Source organism: Phyllostomus hastatus, unplaced genomic scaffold (assembly GCF_019186645.2).
Source record: "Phyllostomus hastatus isolate PE091 unplaced genomic scaffold, TTU_PhHast_1.1 phas_contig_210, whole genome shotgun sequence".
NCBI lineage: Eukaryota > Metazoa > Chordata > Mammalia > Chiroptera > Phyllostomidae > Phyllostomus > Phyllostomus hastatus.
In genome coordinates, this window is record NW_025333737.1 from 14,432,042 (window position 1) to 14,451,563 (window position 19,522).

Genomic DNA, 19,522 nt, shown 5'->3' on the forward strand with positions numbered 1-19,522 from the left:
AGGGCTGGGATTGGTGTGAGCAGTTCCGGCCCAGGGGCAGGGATTATGTAATTTTCCGAACAGCCCCACACACTCCTGCAGGGCAGGGGTGGGGCAGGTCTCGCGCGGTCCCTTGGACTGCGTTCCGCCCCCTTGCCGCGCGCAGCCTCGGACGGGCCGCACGCGGTTTACGTAACGGATGGTGGAGACTACGTGCAGAGTAGGGTGGCGTGACTGAGCTACCTGGTGTACCTGTGTCCTAAAGGCATTAGGGGCACTAAAACCGCGGTGACCGCGCAGGCGGCGGCCAGGCGGAGAGGCCCGCGGGGTAGAGGTGACGGTCGCAGGAGCTCTGAGCCGGTTTCTACCCCCGGTACAGGTAGGAAGCGGGCTATGACGTGTTAGTCGATGGGGGCCGGGCCAGGCCGAGTGGTCACCCTGAGTTGCGTGGCGTAACCTGGTCCTGTTTCCGTTTCCCACCCAACCCCCTAAGTCAGGCCTGTGGTGACATGCATCGCTCCCCGCTTCTCGCTTCTCCCGACTTTCTTAAAACAAACAAGCAAAACTTTGTCCATCGCGAGGCCCATTTTTTGTTGGTCTTACGGATTGGGGTGATTTTAACGGTTTTGAGGAACTTCTCCACAGTTGTGAGCAAATGCAACCGAATGGCAAAGTTTGAGGAAGTTTACAGTGTGCAGCTGGAAAAATAGAGTACAGACGTTAGAATGAATTGACTAAATCCCTTGTGGTTTAAAAAAAGCAACCACCCTTAACCAGTCTAAGTCCAGACCTAATCTTTGAGAGACTACCAAATGAACTTGTAGAAGATCACCAAACCAGGCTTGTGAGTGTTTGTGTTCCTTGCCGTGCATGGAGTCTTCTTCAGGACCGGGTGGCCTGGCAAGGAATTGTGCTTTTAAGAAATGAATTGACAGGTGTAGCAGAGAGCTTCTGAGAGGGAAGGCCAAGGCACAAATATCTTGGATAATTTTGACCTAAATAACCTTGAAGGAGCGCTGTTACAGTACTGAGTTACCTCCATGGTGACAACATTTTAAGTGGAAATCCAATTTGAAATGATCAGATCTTTGGCAGGCAGTTTAGTTGACTGTGTCAGTGTTAACCTTTATTTGCTTTTATTTGAAAATGTTTAAAACAGATCTTAAAAGGGAAACACTAAAAATGAAGTTTTTTAATCTTAAAAGGTGTTCATAAGGCTCTGGGGAAGGAAATAATGGGAACTAATATTTATTGCATATTTTTTATGTGTCAGGCACAAATCTCCTGTGCCACCCACTACAACCCTATGAGGCAATGGTATTTCTTTTTTCTAAGTGGGGAACAGGGAATTTTAAATCATTAGCCCAGGATAATATGGCTAGTAAATGGGAGAGCTGACATTAAACCAAATCTAACTACACCAAACTGCTTGCTGTTTTCCAAGTTTCTCCTACTTTTGACTGTAATAAAAGATTATTGAAGGAAGTCAGTGATGTTTGGAGACACATTGCAAACTTTTTTGAGGTTGACCTTGAGAAGGCAGCTATGTTTTCCCATAAAATGTTCCCTGGTGCTAACCTCAAAGGTAGAGAATATTGGAAAGGGTATAGTATATAGCACTTCTCAAATCATATGTGCCTTTCAAATTGATGAACTTTGTCCATTTCAAAGACTATTTCTTGCAGGCATGTGTTGAAAAGTGTTAGGCAATAACCTTTGATACTGAACTATAAGAATTAAATCCTTCTAAGAATTTACGGTATTGTAGATATAAGATGTAGAATAGAATATTTACTATCCCAGAGCATCTTTTTAAAAAATATTTATTATTTTTAGAGAGAGGAGAAGAAACATTGATGTGCCTCTCATACACACCGCTATCGGAGACCAAACCTGCAACCCAGGTGTGTGCCCTGACCAAGAATCAAACCTGTGACCTTTCGTTTTGCAAGTCAATGCCTAACAAACTGAGCCACACTGGTCAGGGCACCCCAGAGCAACTTGAAAAAGTAGTACATACTCCCTTGTGCCACCTGCTCACCTCCATTAAAACCTGCATTTCAGCTTTCATTCTTACCACATACATACCTGCAGTTGCCAAAAATGATTCATTAACATTTGGAAAACTTTGGCCCATCTCTTACTTGAAGTTTCTGCAATCCATATTTTACGTGAACTTTCTACAGTGCTCTTTCCTTCTAAGAAATGTGCTTCTCTGACTTCTACAACATGATGCCCCTTTGACCAGAGTCTCTTTCTCTAACCATGTCTTCTTAGTTTTCTGTTCCAGTTCTTCCTATTATAACCACCTTTTAACTGTTTGGTTGTGTGCACTCTCTGTCTTTTTAAAGATTTTATTTATTTTTAGAGAGAGGAGAAAGGAGGGAGAAAGAAGGAAAGAAACGTCTATCGGTTGCTACTCACACTCCCCCTGACCGGGGACCAAACCTGCAATCCAGGCATGTGCCCTGACTGAGACTTGAACTGGGAACCTTTCACTTTGAGGGATGAGGCCCAACCGACCCAGCCACACTAGTCTGGGCTAAACTTAACTCTTAATACACCCTGGGAATTTCATCCATTCCCACACCATCTGTATTTCCAGCTTAGCCTTGTATCCTGAACTTAAGACTTATATTTCTACCTACTTCCTTTTCTTCATCTGTAAAATAGATTATGATTCCTTTTAGGGATATTGTTAGAATTAAGAGACAAATATTAATCATTTATCATATTGCTTAAAAACACCCCAAATGTTTCAGCAAGTACTAGATTTAATTTATTGTCTTTCTCTCCAATATTTCCCTCCTTTGTTGTTCTTTATCTCAGTGAAGACTTTTTCCAATTATTAATCAAGCCAAAACTTGGAATCATTCCAGATCTTCCTTTCCTGCATTCTCTACATCCAAACATTTTATGATGACAAATTCAACTCTTAAGTCTGTTTTCCTCTTCATTCCCAATACTACTGCCAGTTCAATCCTGTTTTCTTTCTTATTATTTATTCCAACTATTTATTTTTCCTGCCTCAGGTGCCCTTCTCCAATTCACCCTGCATATGAGCTATCAGTATTGAATTGCAAATCTGAGTGTCACTCTCCTACTTAAATCCTTTAGGTAATTCTAGTTATCCAAACTTACTAGTTTGGTATTTAAATAAGGATCACTAGGATCTGGTCCCTGTTGGCCTTTCTAGCCTGATTTTCCCCCTCTTGGGTCTATAAACCCATCACACCAAACTCTTAGCAATACATTACTTCAGGCTTTTATGCTATAGCTATTCCTCCATCTGCAGTGCCTCTTCTTGAGTGTAAGAACCATACTTTTTATTTTTTAAGATAACTTTTTATTACAAAAGCACATCATAGGAAAATCAGAAAATATAAATAAAAATAAAGGCAAAATGCTCATAATCCTACCATACAAAATAATTACTGTTTATGTGTAGATGTATATACATCCTTCTAAACCTTTTTGTTTTATATATTTGCTTCTATAATAATGTGGGTTCTAACTTCATTTGTAAAAATTTTTAATGTACAAAATAAATGTTTTTGTATGTACCCATAGTTTAACCAAACAATTTCAAATTTTTCACTGTTGTAAGTAATACTGTAACATATCCTTGAAGCTGAATCTTTGTGCATATTTACAACTGTATTCAGGAGTCATGTTTTCTCTTGGTCTAGTGTCTGATGTGATATGCTCAGTGAAGGTATATTTGATCAGGTATGGTAGGATCATTTTATGAAAAGCAGTGAAAGCCAGAGTTTCTATATTATTCTGCAGGAATTGCTTAGCCTTTGATGGTTATCGAAACCTTTCAAAACAAAAGTTGTGTTTTAAAAAGATGGTCATGGTTTTTAAAAAGCAGGGAGAGCTGAGACAAGGGAGACTGTCTTTAGGAAGGCACTATGGTTCTTCAGCAGGTGATGGTAACTTAGATTATCATGGTGGTTTTGGGAATCAAAGAACGAAACACCAGGATTTGGTGGCTGGTTAGATTTCAAAGAGAAAAGAAAGTGAGAAATTAGGTATCTTGCTTTTTTATTCAACAAAACTGTGAAAGTGGGATTGATATTTTTAATACAAAAATAGAGAAAATCAGGTACCTGTTGATTTTGAGAAAATTGTGGGGGAGGGATCAGCAGGCTGCAGTCTGAGAGATGGACTGTTTTTGTACAGCCTGTGAATGAAGAGTGGTTTTTACCATTTTAAAGGGGTTTTGTTTTGTTTTGTTTTTAGTTTTATTTTGTATTAGTTTCAAGCGTACAGCATAGTGGTTAGACAGTGATACTTAACAAAATGGTCCCCCTGATATTTCAAGTACCTACCTGGCACCATACATAGTTATTGCAGTATCTTTGACTATATTCCCTATGCTGTACTTTACATCTCCAGGACTGTTTTGTGACTACTGATTTGTACTTCTTAATCCCTTCACTATTCACCCAGTCCCCAACCCAGCCCCTCCCCTGTGACAACCATCTGTCTGTTCTCTATATCTGAGTCTGTTTCTATTTTGTTTGTTCATTTTTTTTGTTCTTTGGAGTCCACATATAATTGAAATTACGTGGTATTTGTCTTTCTCTGTCTGCTTTATTTCACTTAGCATAATGATCTCTAGGTCCATTCATGTTGTTGCAAATGGTAAGATTTCATTCTTTTTTATGGCCAGTAATACTCCATTGTATATATGTACCACAGCTTTCGTTTTTTTAATCCTCACCTGAAGACACGCTTATTGATTTTAGAGAGAGAGTAAAGAGAGAGAAAGGGAGAGAAGCATCAATGTGAGAGAGAAATATTGACTGGTTGCATTCTGTATGTGCCCTGGGGACCTCTTGTAGGCTCCCCAACTAGGGGACCAAATCCGCAACCCAGGCATGTGCCCTGACTGGGAATCAAACCCACAGCTCTTTTGTTCATGATGACACTCCAACCAAGTGAGTCACACCAGCCAGGGCAGCAGCTTTTTTATCTACTTGTCTGTTGATGGGCACTTGGGTTGCTTTCATATCTTGGCTATTATAAATAACACTGCAATAAACAGACCTGGCTGGTATGGCTCAGTGAATTGAGCACCAGCCTGTGAACCAAAGGGTCGCTGGTTTGATTCCCAGTCCGGGCACAAGCCTGGGCTGTGGGCTGGGTCCTCGTTTGGGGGTGTGTGAGAGGCAGTTGATTGATGTTTCTCCCACATATGGATGTTTCTCTCCCTTTCTCCCTCCCTTCCCCTCTTGTTAAAAAATAAATATTTTTTTAAAAATGACACTACAGTAAACATGGATGCATGTATTCTTTCAAATTAGTATTTTGTGTTTCTTCAGGTATATACCCAGAAGTGGAATTGTGGGTCATAAGGCAGTTCAATTTTTAATTTTTTGAGGAGCCTCCATACTACTTTCTATAGTGGTTGCACCAATCTGCAATTCCACCAATAGTGCATGAGTGTTTTCTTTTCTCTACATCCTCACCAACACTTGTTTGTTGTTTTATTGATGATTGCCATTCTGACAGGTGTGTTAAAGGGGATTGTGGTTTTTTGTTTTTTTTTTTTAAGACTAATATGCAACAGACAGGCTATGTGGCCCACAATGCCTAAAATATTTACTATCTGACTCTATACAGAAAAAGTTTGTAGGGCATCAAAATGGATATGTTATAAGGCATCAAAATGGACATGTCTGTTAGACAACTGATGATAGAGGGCTGGTGGTTAGATTAGAGCAGAAGACTAGAAATACAGACTAAATAGGTTTAATGGTTGAAATCTAACTGCATTTAAAACTCTGGCTCAAATATTCTCTCCCACCCCTTTTTTCCATAAAGTCTTATCTATTTGTAAGATGATTGCAGTGTCCTTCATGTATCCATATCATTTGGCATGTAACTCCATCATGCACGCTAGGAACAATTTTGTTAGCCAAAAATATACTACTCTAAGTAAACAGTATAAAATCACAGCCAGTGGCTTACACTTAGGAAGTGGCCTGAGAAGTGGTTCATGGCAGGGATTATAGAGGCAAAATTGGAATTAATCCATAGCTTCATGTTACTTGGTAGTTGTAGTATGTAGTATCTCTGTGCCTCATTTTCTTATCTGTGAAATGGGGGTGTTGATAATACTGCTTTTCCTCAAAACATTGTTTAAAAGATAAAATTGCTTTTTGCAAAGCCTTTAGGACAGTGCCTAGGACTTGGTGTCTGAAACATTTGCTTTTATCGTAATGATGTTCACACATGAAGACAAAGTTGATCTAAGTATGATTGTCTTTTCTATTAAGAGGAAAGCAGGAGAGAGTCATAGATATATTTTTAATTGTTTTGAAATTTGATTGGTGCATGTACAGTAGCAGTCAATGTAAGCATTTTGTTCTGTTTTGTTTTAACTCATTTTTAAGGTGCAATGAAAGTCTTCTATGCTTTCTGCATTGTCCTTTTGGTGTTCGAGAGTGTCTCTGAAGCCAAGTTTGATGATTTCGAAGATGAGGAAGACATAGTAGAGTATGATGATAATGACTTTGCTGAATTTGAGGATGTCACAGAAGATTCTGTTACTGAATCTCCTCAACGGGTGATTACCACTGAAGATGATGAAGACGAGACCACTGTGGAGTTGGAAGGGCAGGACGAAAACCAAGAAGGAGATTTTGAAGATGCAGATACCCAGGTGATATTCTTTTTTTATTGATTTCTTGGGAAATTGGAAGGATTAGAAAATTTGTAACTAGCATTTTCCTCAGACATTAAAAGTAAGACCCAGGTTTAGGGAGGCCTTTACTCTCTGGTATCTTTATTTTCGTGTAGTAGGTGGAGCACTTCTCAATGTTTTGTGGTGTGTTCCCACTTTCACATTGATGGAAGAATGAATTGTACTTTTCTCCTCTGTGGAAAGCCTCGCTTGGAGAAGGGGTGGCAAATAGAGTCTGTGTATGGATGAGAATTTTATCATTTAGAATTCAGGGTTCAAAAGCATAGAGAGTCATCCTTTGTTAAAAACATGTAATATTTCTGTGTGCTTGCTCCTTACATGTTCTGTTTTCCTCTACAACTGTTGCCTACAAAAATGAGATACACTTGCTGGTGACATTTGTAGGGAAAAACAGATGGTGCCTCATTTTTGTAGGAGGGAGATACTGAGGGTGAGCCATATGATGATGAAGAATTTGAAGGTTATGAAGACAAACCAGATACTTCTTCTAGCAAAAATAAAGACCCAATAACAATTGTTGATGTAAGTATATGGGATTCTGTATTCCATACTAACCAACAAAATATCTTGCTGTTATTAATCCCAGAAATATAATTAGTAACTTCGCTGGTGTTGATGTAATAGTGGGAGCAGTAAAAGAGTTTGACATCAATTCTTGTGATAAAACTCCATGCCTAGATAAGCAACCCTTGTATTTTTGTTCTAGCCCTCATGATTTTTATCAGGGAATGATGAGAAGAGGATAGACGTTGGATTTATTTTGGGGTGGGGCTCAGAATCAAGTTTAATACAAAGAGCTTTCCATTTTTTTTCATTACATTTGACTGTCCTCACATTTCCTTGAAGAGTCTTTTACAAAGCCAACCTGGAAAATCAAAATAGGCGTATTTTAAGTAGAACCATATTTAGTGACAGTTACCTAAAGCATCCACTTCTGTTTATGGGTTTTCTCATTCTCCTTCATCTTGTAAGTTAGATTCCATCCTTCAGCCTCAGCCAACATTAAATGGAATCATTGTTTTTCTTTAGGTTCCTGCACACCTCCAGAACAGTTGGGAGAGTTATTATCTAGAAATTTTGATGGTGACTGGTTTGCTCGCCTACATCATGAATTACATCATTGGGAAGAATAAAAACAGCCGCCTTGCACAGGCCTGGTTTAACACTCATAGAGAGCTTCTGGAGAGCAACTTTACCTTAGTAGGTAAGTTAGGCTAATAGTCATGCTCCGGGCTGGAAAACCATCTAGTAGGAACTGTTTTCTTGGACTTCAAGAGGATGCTTTTTTATTCTCTTTTAAGGATCCTATTTTTTGTTAGGTTTGATATGCTGAATAAATTATGTGTATGAAATAATTTTCTCATCTGTCATTAATCGACAATTGCTCAACAGCTTCTGATTAGAATGAGATCAGCAGTGTTATCAAAACAAGCTGACAAAAGTCTGACTGAAGGCAGGGAATTTTGACATTTTAAATGGCTTGATAAATGTTTTCCATCATCTTTTAGAAATTAGAAATCCCTCAGAATTCCCTCAGGGTCTGGACACTTGAGTTTTGGATCCGCCAAAGAGGTACACTGAAGTACCTTAACCTTAGAGGAGCCCCTGTAGTTCTATAGTGGAAGGTGGAAGGTGAACTTGCCCACTCACCTCTAGTTGGTGTTTAACACTTTGTTTCTCTTTAATAGCGAGCAAGTATCTGTCTGCTTTCCTCTTTAGCAGACCATTTATATGTTGTGCTAGATACTTTGTTATAGTATTTCTTCAATTGGATAGTTTCTGTTTTCCTAAGGAGGGGATTGAAATCCAGAAATGGTAGAATTTACGCTGTTCTGTTGCAACCAGCATATTAAACCTAGTCTACATGCTTTCAAACTCCACGCTCTCTTCTGTACCATGTTCTTTCAGTGTACTTTCCCACCTGGATGTTAGGAAAATAATAAGCAGCCTTTAATGCCTTCCACTTCCCCTTGTGGGTTTTTGTTTTTTATTTGTTTGTTTTTTGGTGTATCAGTCTGTTTTACCTTGTGAGGTTGAACAATTTCATTTGTACACTTAATTAAATGAAGAGAGGAATTAATTGGAATCTGAGCTTTGATCTAAATACAGCTGTTACTGCCACTGTTATCATTTTGCTGTTGGAAAAGCAGACTTGGTTCAAGTTAACTCATAGAAGACACAATGAGGGAATGTTAGTTTATAGTAATGGTAGTTTGGTTTTGTTTTGTTTTTTTTTAAAGATTTTATTTATATTTAGAAAGAAGGGAAGGGAAGGAGAAAGTGGGAGAGAAACATCAATGTGTGGTTGCCTCTCGCACGCCTGACCCCCTGCCCCCACCCCTGGGACCTGGCCTGCAGCCCAGGCTTGTGCCCTGAGTGGGAATCAAACTCTCGACCCTTTGGTTCACAGGCTGGAGCTCAATCCACTGAGCGACACCACCCAGGGCAATAATGATGGTTTTTACTCAGTGCATAGGAGTGTTTGGGGGAAAACATGTAAATTGATTTTGCTCCATTTTTTTTAAAGGGCATGGTCTTTTTTTAAAAAAGATTTTATTTGTTTTGTTTTTTAGAGAGGGGAATGGAGGGAAAGAAGGAGAGAAACATCAGTGTGTGGTTGCCTCTTGTGTGCCCCCTACTGGGAATCTGGCCCGCAACCCAGGCATGTGCCGTGACTGGGAATCCAACTGGCAACCCTTTGGTTCACAGGCTGGCACTCAATCCACTGAGCCACACCAGCCAGAGCCATATTTTATCTACTTTTAAGAAATTTATAATCCAAGCTGATTGTCATTAACAAAGACATAGGAGTAATGCCAGAGTCTAATTTTTTAATAGAGACAATAAAGAATTTTAAAAGTAAAAGGAACAATGACCATCTGTTATCATCTATGCCCAAAGGAGAGTTCTGTAAGATAGCAAAGTATTGTCACCCTGAAACTAAGATCATTGTGGGGTCAGGGTGTAGGCGGGTATGGTGATTAGGCATAACCTTGTCTGGGAATCACATTAAGTGATTTTACCCCTAGGGGATGATGGAACAAACAAAGAAGCCACAAGCACAGGCAAGCTGAACCAGGAGAATGAGCATATCTACAACCTGTGGTGTTCTGGTCGAGTGTGCTGTGAGGGGATGCTTATCCAGCTCAGGGTATGTAGGGAATTTCTGGTACCATATTTATGTCTGCCTTTTGTTTTTTTCCAACATGATTACAAATCTTCTGAGTTTAGTGTCTTATCCTTTCATGTTTGACTTAAAATGAGGTCTGAAAATCATCTTTCTACTGGTGACTGGTAAATGTCAAGTATATTTGAAGCATCTGATTTCTGATCCCATTCCAAGATCTCTTATTTGTAGTAAGTAGAAGTCACAGCTGTTCTTTGTGTGTGTGTTTTGTTTTTTTAGTTCCTCAAGAGACAGGACTTACTGAATGTCCTAGCCCGGATGATGAGGCCCATGAGTGATCAAGTGGTATGTATTCTTCCTGCTGATTTTCTCCATACAGATTGAATTCTTAACTACTTAGAGCTTAATCCATGCTTGGATTCTGTTTGGAGTTTTCTGACAACTTATGTCCTTTGCCAAAAAATGGACCCTTTTCTGTTCGGACAGGTCATCTTCCATTCAGTGTACAGCTGTTGTGGGGACAGGTGCATGTTTTTAGGTCAGTCACTAGGATAATGTCCCTTTTGTTTAATAGCAAAAGTCAGCTGATTAGGGACCTTCTGCTACATAACACAGCAGAGTCGTTGGAGTGATAGCCCATCATGTTCACAAGTCGCGCTCACATTCAAGGGGGTGGGAGTTTTGGGTTCCATCTTAGAAGTCTGCCTGTTACAGAACCTAACAGGTGAGTTTTGTTGTTGTTTTTTTTAAGCAAATAAAAGTAACCATGAATGACGAAGACATGGATACCTATGTGTTTGCTGTTGGTACTCGGAAAGCCTTGGTACGACTGCAGAAAGAGATGCAGGATCTGGTATGTTATAGAGTTATTCCAACTCAGATATATGTATAAACTGTGCCTGTTTATTACATAGACGTTCACCTTCAGAGCATAGCATAATCATTTTGAAATAGGTCAGTGCATACTCTCTTGAGAAGAAAAGGTCTGTGCATAATAAAATGTGATGTCTTACTTTCAATTACTTCTTCATGTAGAGTGAGTTTTGTAGTGACAAACCTAAGTCTGGAGCGAAGTATGGACTACCAGACTCCTTGGCCATCCTGTCAGAGATGGGAGAAGTCACAGAAGGAATGATGGACACAAAGGTAAATGCAGTAGGTGACATGTGTTTGCAGACCTTGGCATTTACAGGGCACTCCCCCTAAAAGTTACACTGTACAAGTTCTTTATTTTATGACAACGCACTGGTTATGTATTCCTTTCTCACAAAACCATTACAATATTTTCTTTAAGCAGTAGATTAACTTGTCAAAAAGTTTTGACTAGTGAAATTCTAAATCAAGAGCAAATTGTTCCTAGGGTTGCTAATGGCTTTCAGTTTTTTTGAAAAAAGACTACAACTTTAATCTTTTTTTTTTTTCCAACTTTAATCTTTATCACCATGTGAATTAGTCCATTATTTTAGTTCAACTAGTGTAAGAGAAGAGGGCTGCATAGCCATTTTTTTTGTTTCAGATTTAACCTCATGCTTTCATTCTTAATTGGAATATTATTTTGACTGCTCAGTAAGAACAGTTTATTGGTATTACTAAAGAAAAGGTACTGGTCTCATTGTAGAGAGATTCCTTATCTTATTTAAATTTAATTTTTTTAAAGCTTTAGCCTTAATGACATTATATAAAAGTCAGGTGGATTGAAGAGTGAATATCTTTTTTTTTTTTTAAGTTTTTATTTATTTTTAGAGAGAGGGAGAGAGAAAGAGCAAGAGGCAAACATTGATCTGTTGCCTCTCACATACCTCCAACTGGGGCCTTGGCCTACAACCCAGGCATGTGCCCTGACCAGGAATCAAACCTGCAACCTTCCAGTTCACGCTCTGGGGCTCAATCCACTGAGCCACATCAGCCCAGACTGAAGAGTGGAATATCTTTATGAAAAAAGGGGAATGCATCAAACCCTACTTAAAAAATAATAATTTTCTCTATTTCAGATGGTTCACTTTTTTACACACTACGCTGACAAGATTGAATCCGTTCATTTTTCAGACCAGTTCTCGGGTCCAAAAATTATGCAAGAGTATGTATGCAATAAAAATACTGAAAATTATTTTCTTCTTTAGCTTTCTGTGTTGAAACACCTGCAAGGTGCTTCTGCAATTTCCCTTAACCAGATGAGTGAGGTAAGTTCCTGACTCCCAGGTTTTCTTTTGCTTTGACTACATGAAACACAAAGGCAGTTAGAAGCCTGTGGGAGGCAAACAGGCCTCCCTAGTTTGCATGTATCACCCACGTGTGCAACTCACGCTCAGTGATGTGGGAGAGAATCTTACAAAATGGCTAATAGTGAGAAAATGCAGTTGCTAATCTCTTTGTCCTTTGTGGTCTAGGGGTTTCTTTTCTCTTTTTAATTTATGATATCAATCTGTGATGTTTGATTTGTGTTTGATTGATAGCAAATCTGGCCTTTTCTGGCTTCTTTCTTTGTACAGTAGATGATTATAATTTTTCCTAGTATATTTTCAAGACACCCTCAACACCTGTTGAGCTTTTGGCTTTATAATAATATTTTTTGAAAATACATATTCAAAAAAAAAAGAAAATACATATTCAGGGCTTGAATTTGTTGTTTGAATTCATATCCCATTTCAGGAGAGCTTACTTATTTAAGTTTACCCTTAGTGTAGACATGTTCTCACCTAAATTTTTGCTTAAGTACTACTCTCTCATAGGGTGTGGAATGGAGTACAATTAAGAGCCATTCTGGATTTTCGTTGTGTGTCAGGATTACTTGGGTCCTTTCGCCTTTAGGTGGTGTTGCCTCATCCTTGCCTTGTTCAACTCAGTATCAACACTGTGGGCAAAGTACCACATTATGGTAACCATGGAGCCTTCTGGGGTGGGGGAAAGTGAATTGATAGTCAAAGATTACAAGGGAATCTTTGGTGAGTTGAAACTAAATTATATATGCTATGGTAGATTATTTCTAAGTTTATGCTGAGCCCGGCTCAAAAATAAGATACTTCATTATTGGAAAGAAGGTAGAATAGGAGTTGGAAATAAAACATAAAAACCCATCAAAATAAGCCAAAACATTGTTTAAATATGGGCCTCATACTTAAATATAGGTTTATGTTCCCCAGGTGAGATGGAGTGTCTCTTGCCTGGAGGGTACATCGTTGGCAGTGTTCAAGTTTAGGATAAAAATCACTTGGGAATGCATTCATTAGAGAGACAAGTGGATCAGGTGTCCTTCAGGCTCTGAGATTATATTTGACTTGGGGGTGCCAAGCTAAATATTATGGTGATTATTTGTAGGTACCTGTTCATCTAAGTGAACTGGGTGACTTGTGTCCATAGAGAATATCTTTTCCTGTGTTCTTTCTTAATAGCCTTTTCTTTTATGATAGGGAAGGTCAGCCTTTAAAGCTACCTGAAACTAAGAGGACACTACTGTTTACATTTAATGGTAGGTATTTGTGTCCTGTCTGTGTTCTTTGTTTTCTGAGATGACCCTAAGGAGGATATTGTTCCCTACTAAGTGACAGCTATAAAAAAACTACATGAAAACTGACCTCATGCCCTGTTTGGTATGGGTCAGTGGATTGAGCTCTGGCCGGTGAATCAAAAGGTCTCCAGTTCGATTCCTAGTCAGGGCACATGTCTGGGGTACAGGCCAGGTCCCCAGTTGGGAGTGTGCAAGAGGCGATTGATTGACATATCTCTAGCATGATGTTTTCCTCCCTCTGGTTTTCCTTCTCTTTCCTCTCTAAAAAGGAGATAAATAAGATCTTAAAAAACAAACACTAACTTCATTCTTGCTTATTGCCTTTGGGTTTTTTCAATAAGAGATTTCAACATAAATAATGGCCCCTTTTTATTACAAAATCATAAGCATGTAATTCTGTAATATAACAATATCACACTCAAGTACCATATGACATTTTAGGTGGATAACTGAGAAGTATTAATGCTGCTGTTAACTCAATAGGAAAATGGCTTTGTTTTCCAGTGCCTGGCTCAGGTAACACTTACCCAAAGGATATGGAGGCTTTGCTACCCCTGATGAACATGGTGATCTATTCTATTGACAAAGCCAAAAAGTTCCGACTCAACAGAGAAGTAAGACCCGCAGCCTTTAGTATAAGTTGGCACCTTTTATTATTTTTTTTCCTCTGAGGGGGTCATCTATTGAGGATTTCAGTGATCATATTTTGCTAATTTACTTTAAAAGTGCTGGATGGGAGTTTTATGAAAGACTACTAACTAAATGGAATTTTGCTTCTGTTGAATTAAAATGGGTTTCTCATGAAATTTTTTGTTTCCTGGGGAAAGGGCAAACAAAAAGCAGACAAGAACCGAGCTCGAGTTGAAGAGAACTTCTTGAAGCTGACGCATGTGCAAAGACAGGAAGCTGCGCAGTCTCGGCGTGAGGAGAAGAAAAGAGCAGAGAAGGAGCGAATCATGAATGAGGAAGATCCTGAGAAGCAGCGCAGGCTGGAGGTAAGAGAAACTTTTCATATTACAGGGATTAAAACAAGATTTAAAAGATACCTATTTGTACCATATTAACTGTTAAAGTAATGTCGTGGAGGAATGTACACAGACTAAAAGTTTAGCATTTTCTCAGAACTTGGGACAGTTATTTGATAACGCTATAAAGAAAAACAGGAAATAAAATCTTAAAAAAAAAAAAAAGCCCTGGCTGGCATAGCTCAGTGGATTGAGCGCGGGCTGCAAATCAAAGTGTCGCAGGTTCGATTCCCAGTCAGGGCACATGCCTGGGTTGCAGGCCACGGCCCCCAGCAACCGCACATTGATGTTTTTCTCTCTCTCTCTCTATCTCCTTCCCTTCCCTCTCTAAAAAATAAATAAATAAAATCTAAAAAAGAAAAAGAAAAACAGGGCTGCAAACCATGTTAAATTGAGTGATCCTGGAGAATGATGTGAATTATCCTATTCCCCCAGCACAGTCTCGTTTTGAGAGTTCCACTATCATCTTTCAAGCCAAATACTTAGTGAGGTAGAAATTAGGAATTTTAATAGAAGCCAGCACATGTGCCCTGTGGTCCAAATAAAATTGTTTTATAACATTTTTAATTTGATTATAGAATTAGAGGATTCTGATTTTTTTGTTTGTTTGGATTTTTGGTATTTATTATTTATTTTGTACATAACTACAATATCCAACTCAAGAGCTTTATAGGCTATTACGTTTCAAACATCAGCATGCCCACGCTTTTGTGAAATAAGGTGCCATAGTCCAACTCTAAAATTTTAAACTTTATAAATGCTGGTCAAAATACGAAGTTCTGGGAGATGTGAATTTTTTTTATAAGATTTTTTTTAAAGATTTTATTTATTTTTAGAGAGGGAAGGGAGGGAGAAAGAGAGAGAGAGAAACATCAATGTGTGGTTGCTGGGGGCCATGGCCTGCAACCCAGGCATGTGCCCTGACTGGGAATCAAACCTGCGACGCTTTGGTTTGAAGCCCGCGCTCAATCCACTGAGCTATGCCAGCCAGGGCGGGAGATGTGAATTTTAATGAGGATAATCTTGAGGACAGAAGAAAATTCTTAGAAGTGGGGGAAGCATGCCACCAAGTCAACGTGAGCTGCTGTTGGCACTTCAGTCGCCTGTAGAATCATTGATGCTACTAAGCAAAGTGCCCAGGACACCAGAGGCCTCCTCCCATCTTACCATTTCTTATTTTTCTTTGTTTTGGTTTAGTTGATGAGTATTTTTCTCCTGAAAGTAGAGCTCTGTGTTTATGCCACCTTCTATACAAATAAAAATAGCTTTTTAATAAATAAATGGAAGAATCTATCTGGAATCATTAATAGGTAATACCTTTCAGCTTTTATGAAAAAAAGTTCTCCAGTTCTTTCTAGGGTTTGAAACAACAACGGATTTAAGAAAATGGAGGGCCCAGAACTTAAGTGCGGGAAGCAACTGATGTTTCTTTCTCACATCAGTGTTGCTCTCTGTCTCTTTCTCCTTCCCTTCCCCTCTTTCAGGAAATAAATAAAATCTTAAAAAAAAAAAAAGAATGTGTCTTTCCATATACGTGCTTTTTTTATTTCCTGAGGAAAAGAATCCTGGGAGAGAGGGAGTGATAGGCTGCCAATAATATTCCATTACAGTATGTGATATGAGAGCTCCTCTTTACTCATGTCTTTATGACAACTGATTCTTAATTTTTTACATGTATTATTCTGATGGTGGGGAAATAGAATCTCATTTATTTTGCGTTTTTTAAATTATAACTGAAGTTGAACTTTTTTCACATATTTTTGCCATTGACATAAATACGTTAACATAAGTAAATTTCTCTTAACCACTATACCATATCCACACATAAATTTCTCTTAACCCCTATACCATATTCTTTATAGTGGGAGTTTTATACACGTGTATAATATGTAATATGGGAAGGGATGGATCACGTTGAGGAAAGAATTCATATAATGGAAGTAGGGGTTGGGACAGTGGGAAGAAAGGGACCTTGGAACAGTACTTTGGCCACTTCATGTAGCTGTCTCAGAGGAGTATAGCTTTTGACATGTGTGCTGTTGCTATTGACTTGCTACTGAGCCTTGACAGGAGGCAGCACCTGCCACAGGGTGTGGGCTCATTCTGCCTCTGTGAACCCAAACTCTGAATGCATTTTCCCATGAAAGCAGTGTTAACAACAATAGTTCAGTTCTTCAGGATACTTAACACAGTAGCACAGCTATAGACAGATAAACGTTCAGACTTGTTAGTAAAATAATGTGTTTGAAGCTTCTTTCTCTCCTTTTGCATAACAGCTTAATTCCTAAATAAAAATGTAATAAAAATTACCAGTTGAACATTATGAAGTATTGTGCTCAGGTATAACATCTATGCTAATAAGACATTTATAATTAGTAACTTGCTTAAACAAGATCTTATGGTTTTCTGAACTGAAGTACAAATCCTTGGCAAATACATGTAAATGTTGTGATGAAAGTTGAGCTGGTGTTTCCTGGTATAGGAAAAATCAGACCACACTAATAAAGCTAGCTTAAATGTATTTCATTTCTAACTTGAAATTTTAGTTACTTTTGCTTCATTTCAAGTTAATTTTTGTTAAACAATGTAGATACTAGCAATTTTTTAGAGATTTTATTTATTTATCTTTAGAAAGAGGAGAAGGGAGGGAGAAAGTAAGGGAGAAAAACATGGATCAGTTGCATCTCCTAGGCAGAACCCAGGCATGTGCCCTAACCAGGAATCAGACCAGTACCTTCTGTTGTGCGGGACTGCACCCAACCAGCTGAGCCACACCAGTCAGGGCATATTAGCAATTTTTATAACTATCTTCTGGAATGTTATTTATGGTGCAAGTCTAGGTTTTTGAATAATATTTTAGGCAGTATTTTCTGGGTTTGTTTTTTTTTTAAACATGTGCTTAGAGCTTACTTTGGGTTCTCTCTTTCTCTAGGAAGCTGCCTTGAGACGTGAGCAAAAGAAATTAGAAAAGAAGCAAATGAAAATGAAACAAATCAAGGTGAAAGCCATGTAAAGTCATCCCAGAGGTCTGAGTCCTGGTGCCACCAGTAAGCTCTGAATTCACAGGAAATGTAATTTCCAGTCTGTTTCTCATCTTAAGAAACACTCCTGGTGACTGAGAAATTGATATTTCATCATCTGTTCTGCTTTTGATTTGGAATTTCTCAGAGGTTAGAGATACATTGGAAGGACTCTGTTCCAGTAATTTTCTTCCAGATAATCAAATTATTTAGATTATTTTTGAAAGGAATGATACATGAACTCTGTGTAGTTTTAAAATTATAATATGAATCATCAGTGCTTTTAGTGCTGTTATATTTGAAAACATCATGAATTTATAGATATATAATTAGAATGTTGCTTTTTGTTTAAACTAGGCAGTTGAAATGGCTATAAAGAATGACTCTAAACCAAGATTCCACAAATAACTGTTGGAATTGCACAGTAAACATTGCTTGATGTTTTCTTCTGTGTGTACATTAAACTTGTAAAATAAAATTTGGAACACTATCTGTGGTATTGGAATTTCAGGGACTCAAAACAGTATAGTTCAGTGTGTGTTTTTTTAGGTGGGGGGTACTGATGACAGTATTATATGATATCTGGACACTTTTAATCTACTGACATGTATGTGGAAAACTCTAGGGATAGTAATACAGGAGCACTGTTTTCTCCTTAGCTGATACCATAAGCTAATGACATTGTGAATGCTGTATTTTAAGTGGTTGTATGTTTTTCGTGAATAACAAATGCATGAAAAATTAACCGCTTCACCTAGAGCAGATCACGGGTCTATGTGAAGTCGCAGATGTTTTCCTCCTTGGTTGCTTCACTCGATTGGACAGTGATGGAGAAGCTCTGTTATCTGTGCTGTGGCTGTGTCCCTTCGCTTCTCCTTTGCTTTTATCTCTTCCACAGCTGAGGCTGGGTATATTCTTTCAAAGAAATAGCCATGAATATGCATAAATATACTTTTAAAAGTGAGCTTTTCTAAACTATTGAGAGTTCTTTCTGCCTCTTGAGGAAGGAACTCATGGGGGAGAGGCCCATCTATCTGCATGAGCATTGAGCTCGTTCAGATCTCTGCATTTTATAAATGCTTCCTACTAAGAAAGCATTTTTTTAAGTCACTGCTTGTACCAGGTAACTTTTGCTGGGGTTGGGAAGGGTTGGGTTTTTTGGTGGGCGAGGGGTGGGCGGGTATTTTCTTGCTGAAGCTTTTTGTGCAGGTGTGTTCTGAGGCAATAACAAGTTGCTGTGGAAACAGAATGGGCCTTTGTAACAGCATGGAAACTTTTCACATGGATTTTTCTCTAGGTTAGTACAGAAATGTGTCAACTGGGAGATGTAAATGTAATTTTTTTAACAGTTCATGAAATTAAGTTATTAAAATAAAACGAAAATAACAAAATTTAATCCTATGTAATTCTAGAATGAGCCTTGTTTTACAAATCTTTAAAACATGTTTTAGAAATAAAAATTGATATGTTTAGCTATCTTTTGATTAATAAAAACTTTCATAAAGCCCCACATATTTGGACCATGGCAGCTAATTTTGTAATTTAAGCATTCATATGAATGGTAACTAATGGACATAAATTAAACTCATTGACAAAAATCTCAGGAGTGCCTATTGTACTTTTCTGGGGTTTCCCTACAACAATATAAGACCATAGGAATGTTTTTTCCTGTTCAATAAAAATCAGCACTGAAATGCTTTTCCTTCATAAGAGTTGGTTGGCCTTGACAAAAAAATCCCTTATTTGTTGCCAGTATTTTTAAATGTTTTCTATTTTTAGAGCCCCATATGTTCTTAATGGGCTCCTCCCTGAAGTCTCCCTCTTGAACTAGGTCACCATTCTCTCTCCTAGGAATAAGAAGACAGAGAGGAGAATGTTGTCTACTGTCATGCATTGGAAAGCCACTGAGCTCTCTGATTTTGTTCGCACGCCTGTGCATGCAAACCCAGTAACAAATCCTTTGACTTGGGGCAAGTCATGAACCTTTTGGAATCTCTGTTCTGTTCTTCCTTCTACAAAGTGAGGATAGTAATTATTTTCTCTACCTACCTCACAGGTATGTCAACACCAAGAGATAATATCTGTAAAATTCTCTTCTAAACTATAGCACTTTAAAAATATAAGGGGCGCTTTTCCCATCCCCCTCTTCTT

The 19,522-nt window shown here is 38.4% G+C and overlaps 1 protein-coding gene across 2 annotated transcripts; it reads left to right on the forward strand.

Annotated features, from left to right (window-relative positions):
* The first annotated feature begins 29 nt into the window (after window positions 1–29).
* CCDC47 (coiled-coil domain containing 47) lies at window positions 30–18,969 on the forward strand. Of its 2 annotated transcripts, XM_045835733.1 has the most exons (14): window positions 30–358; window positions 1,816–1,883; window positions 6,384–6,652; window positions 7,109–7,216; window positions 7,724–7,898; window positions 9,724–9,845; window positions 10,101–10,166; window positions 10,573–10,674; window positions 10,857–10,967; window positions 11,813–11,898; window positions 13,229–13,287; window positions 13,831–13,940; window positions 14,154–14,321; window positions 17,284–18,969. In XM_045835733.1, exons 3-14 carry the CDS (start codon window positions 6,389–6,391, stop codon window positions 17,362–17,364), a joined length of 1,452 nt encoding a protein of 483 aa, XP_045691689.1. In that variant the 5' UTR covers window positions 30–358; window positions 1,816–1,883; window positions 6,384–6,388; the 3' UTR covers window positions 17,365–18,969. The 2 variants fall into 2 exon arrangements, with proteins under 2 accessions (XP_045691689.1, XP_045691688.1); XM_045835732.1 differs by lacking the exon at window positions 1,816–1,883 and having other exon boundaries at window positions 31–358.
* Window positions 18,970–19,522: the final 553 nt, after the last annotated feature.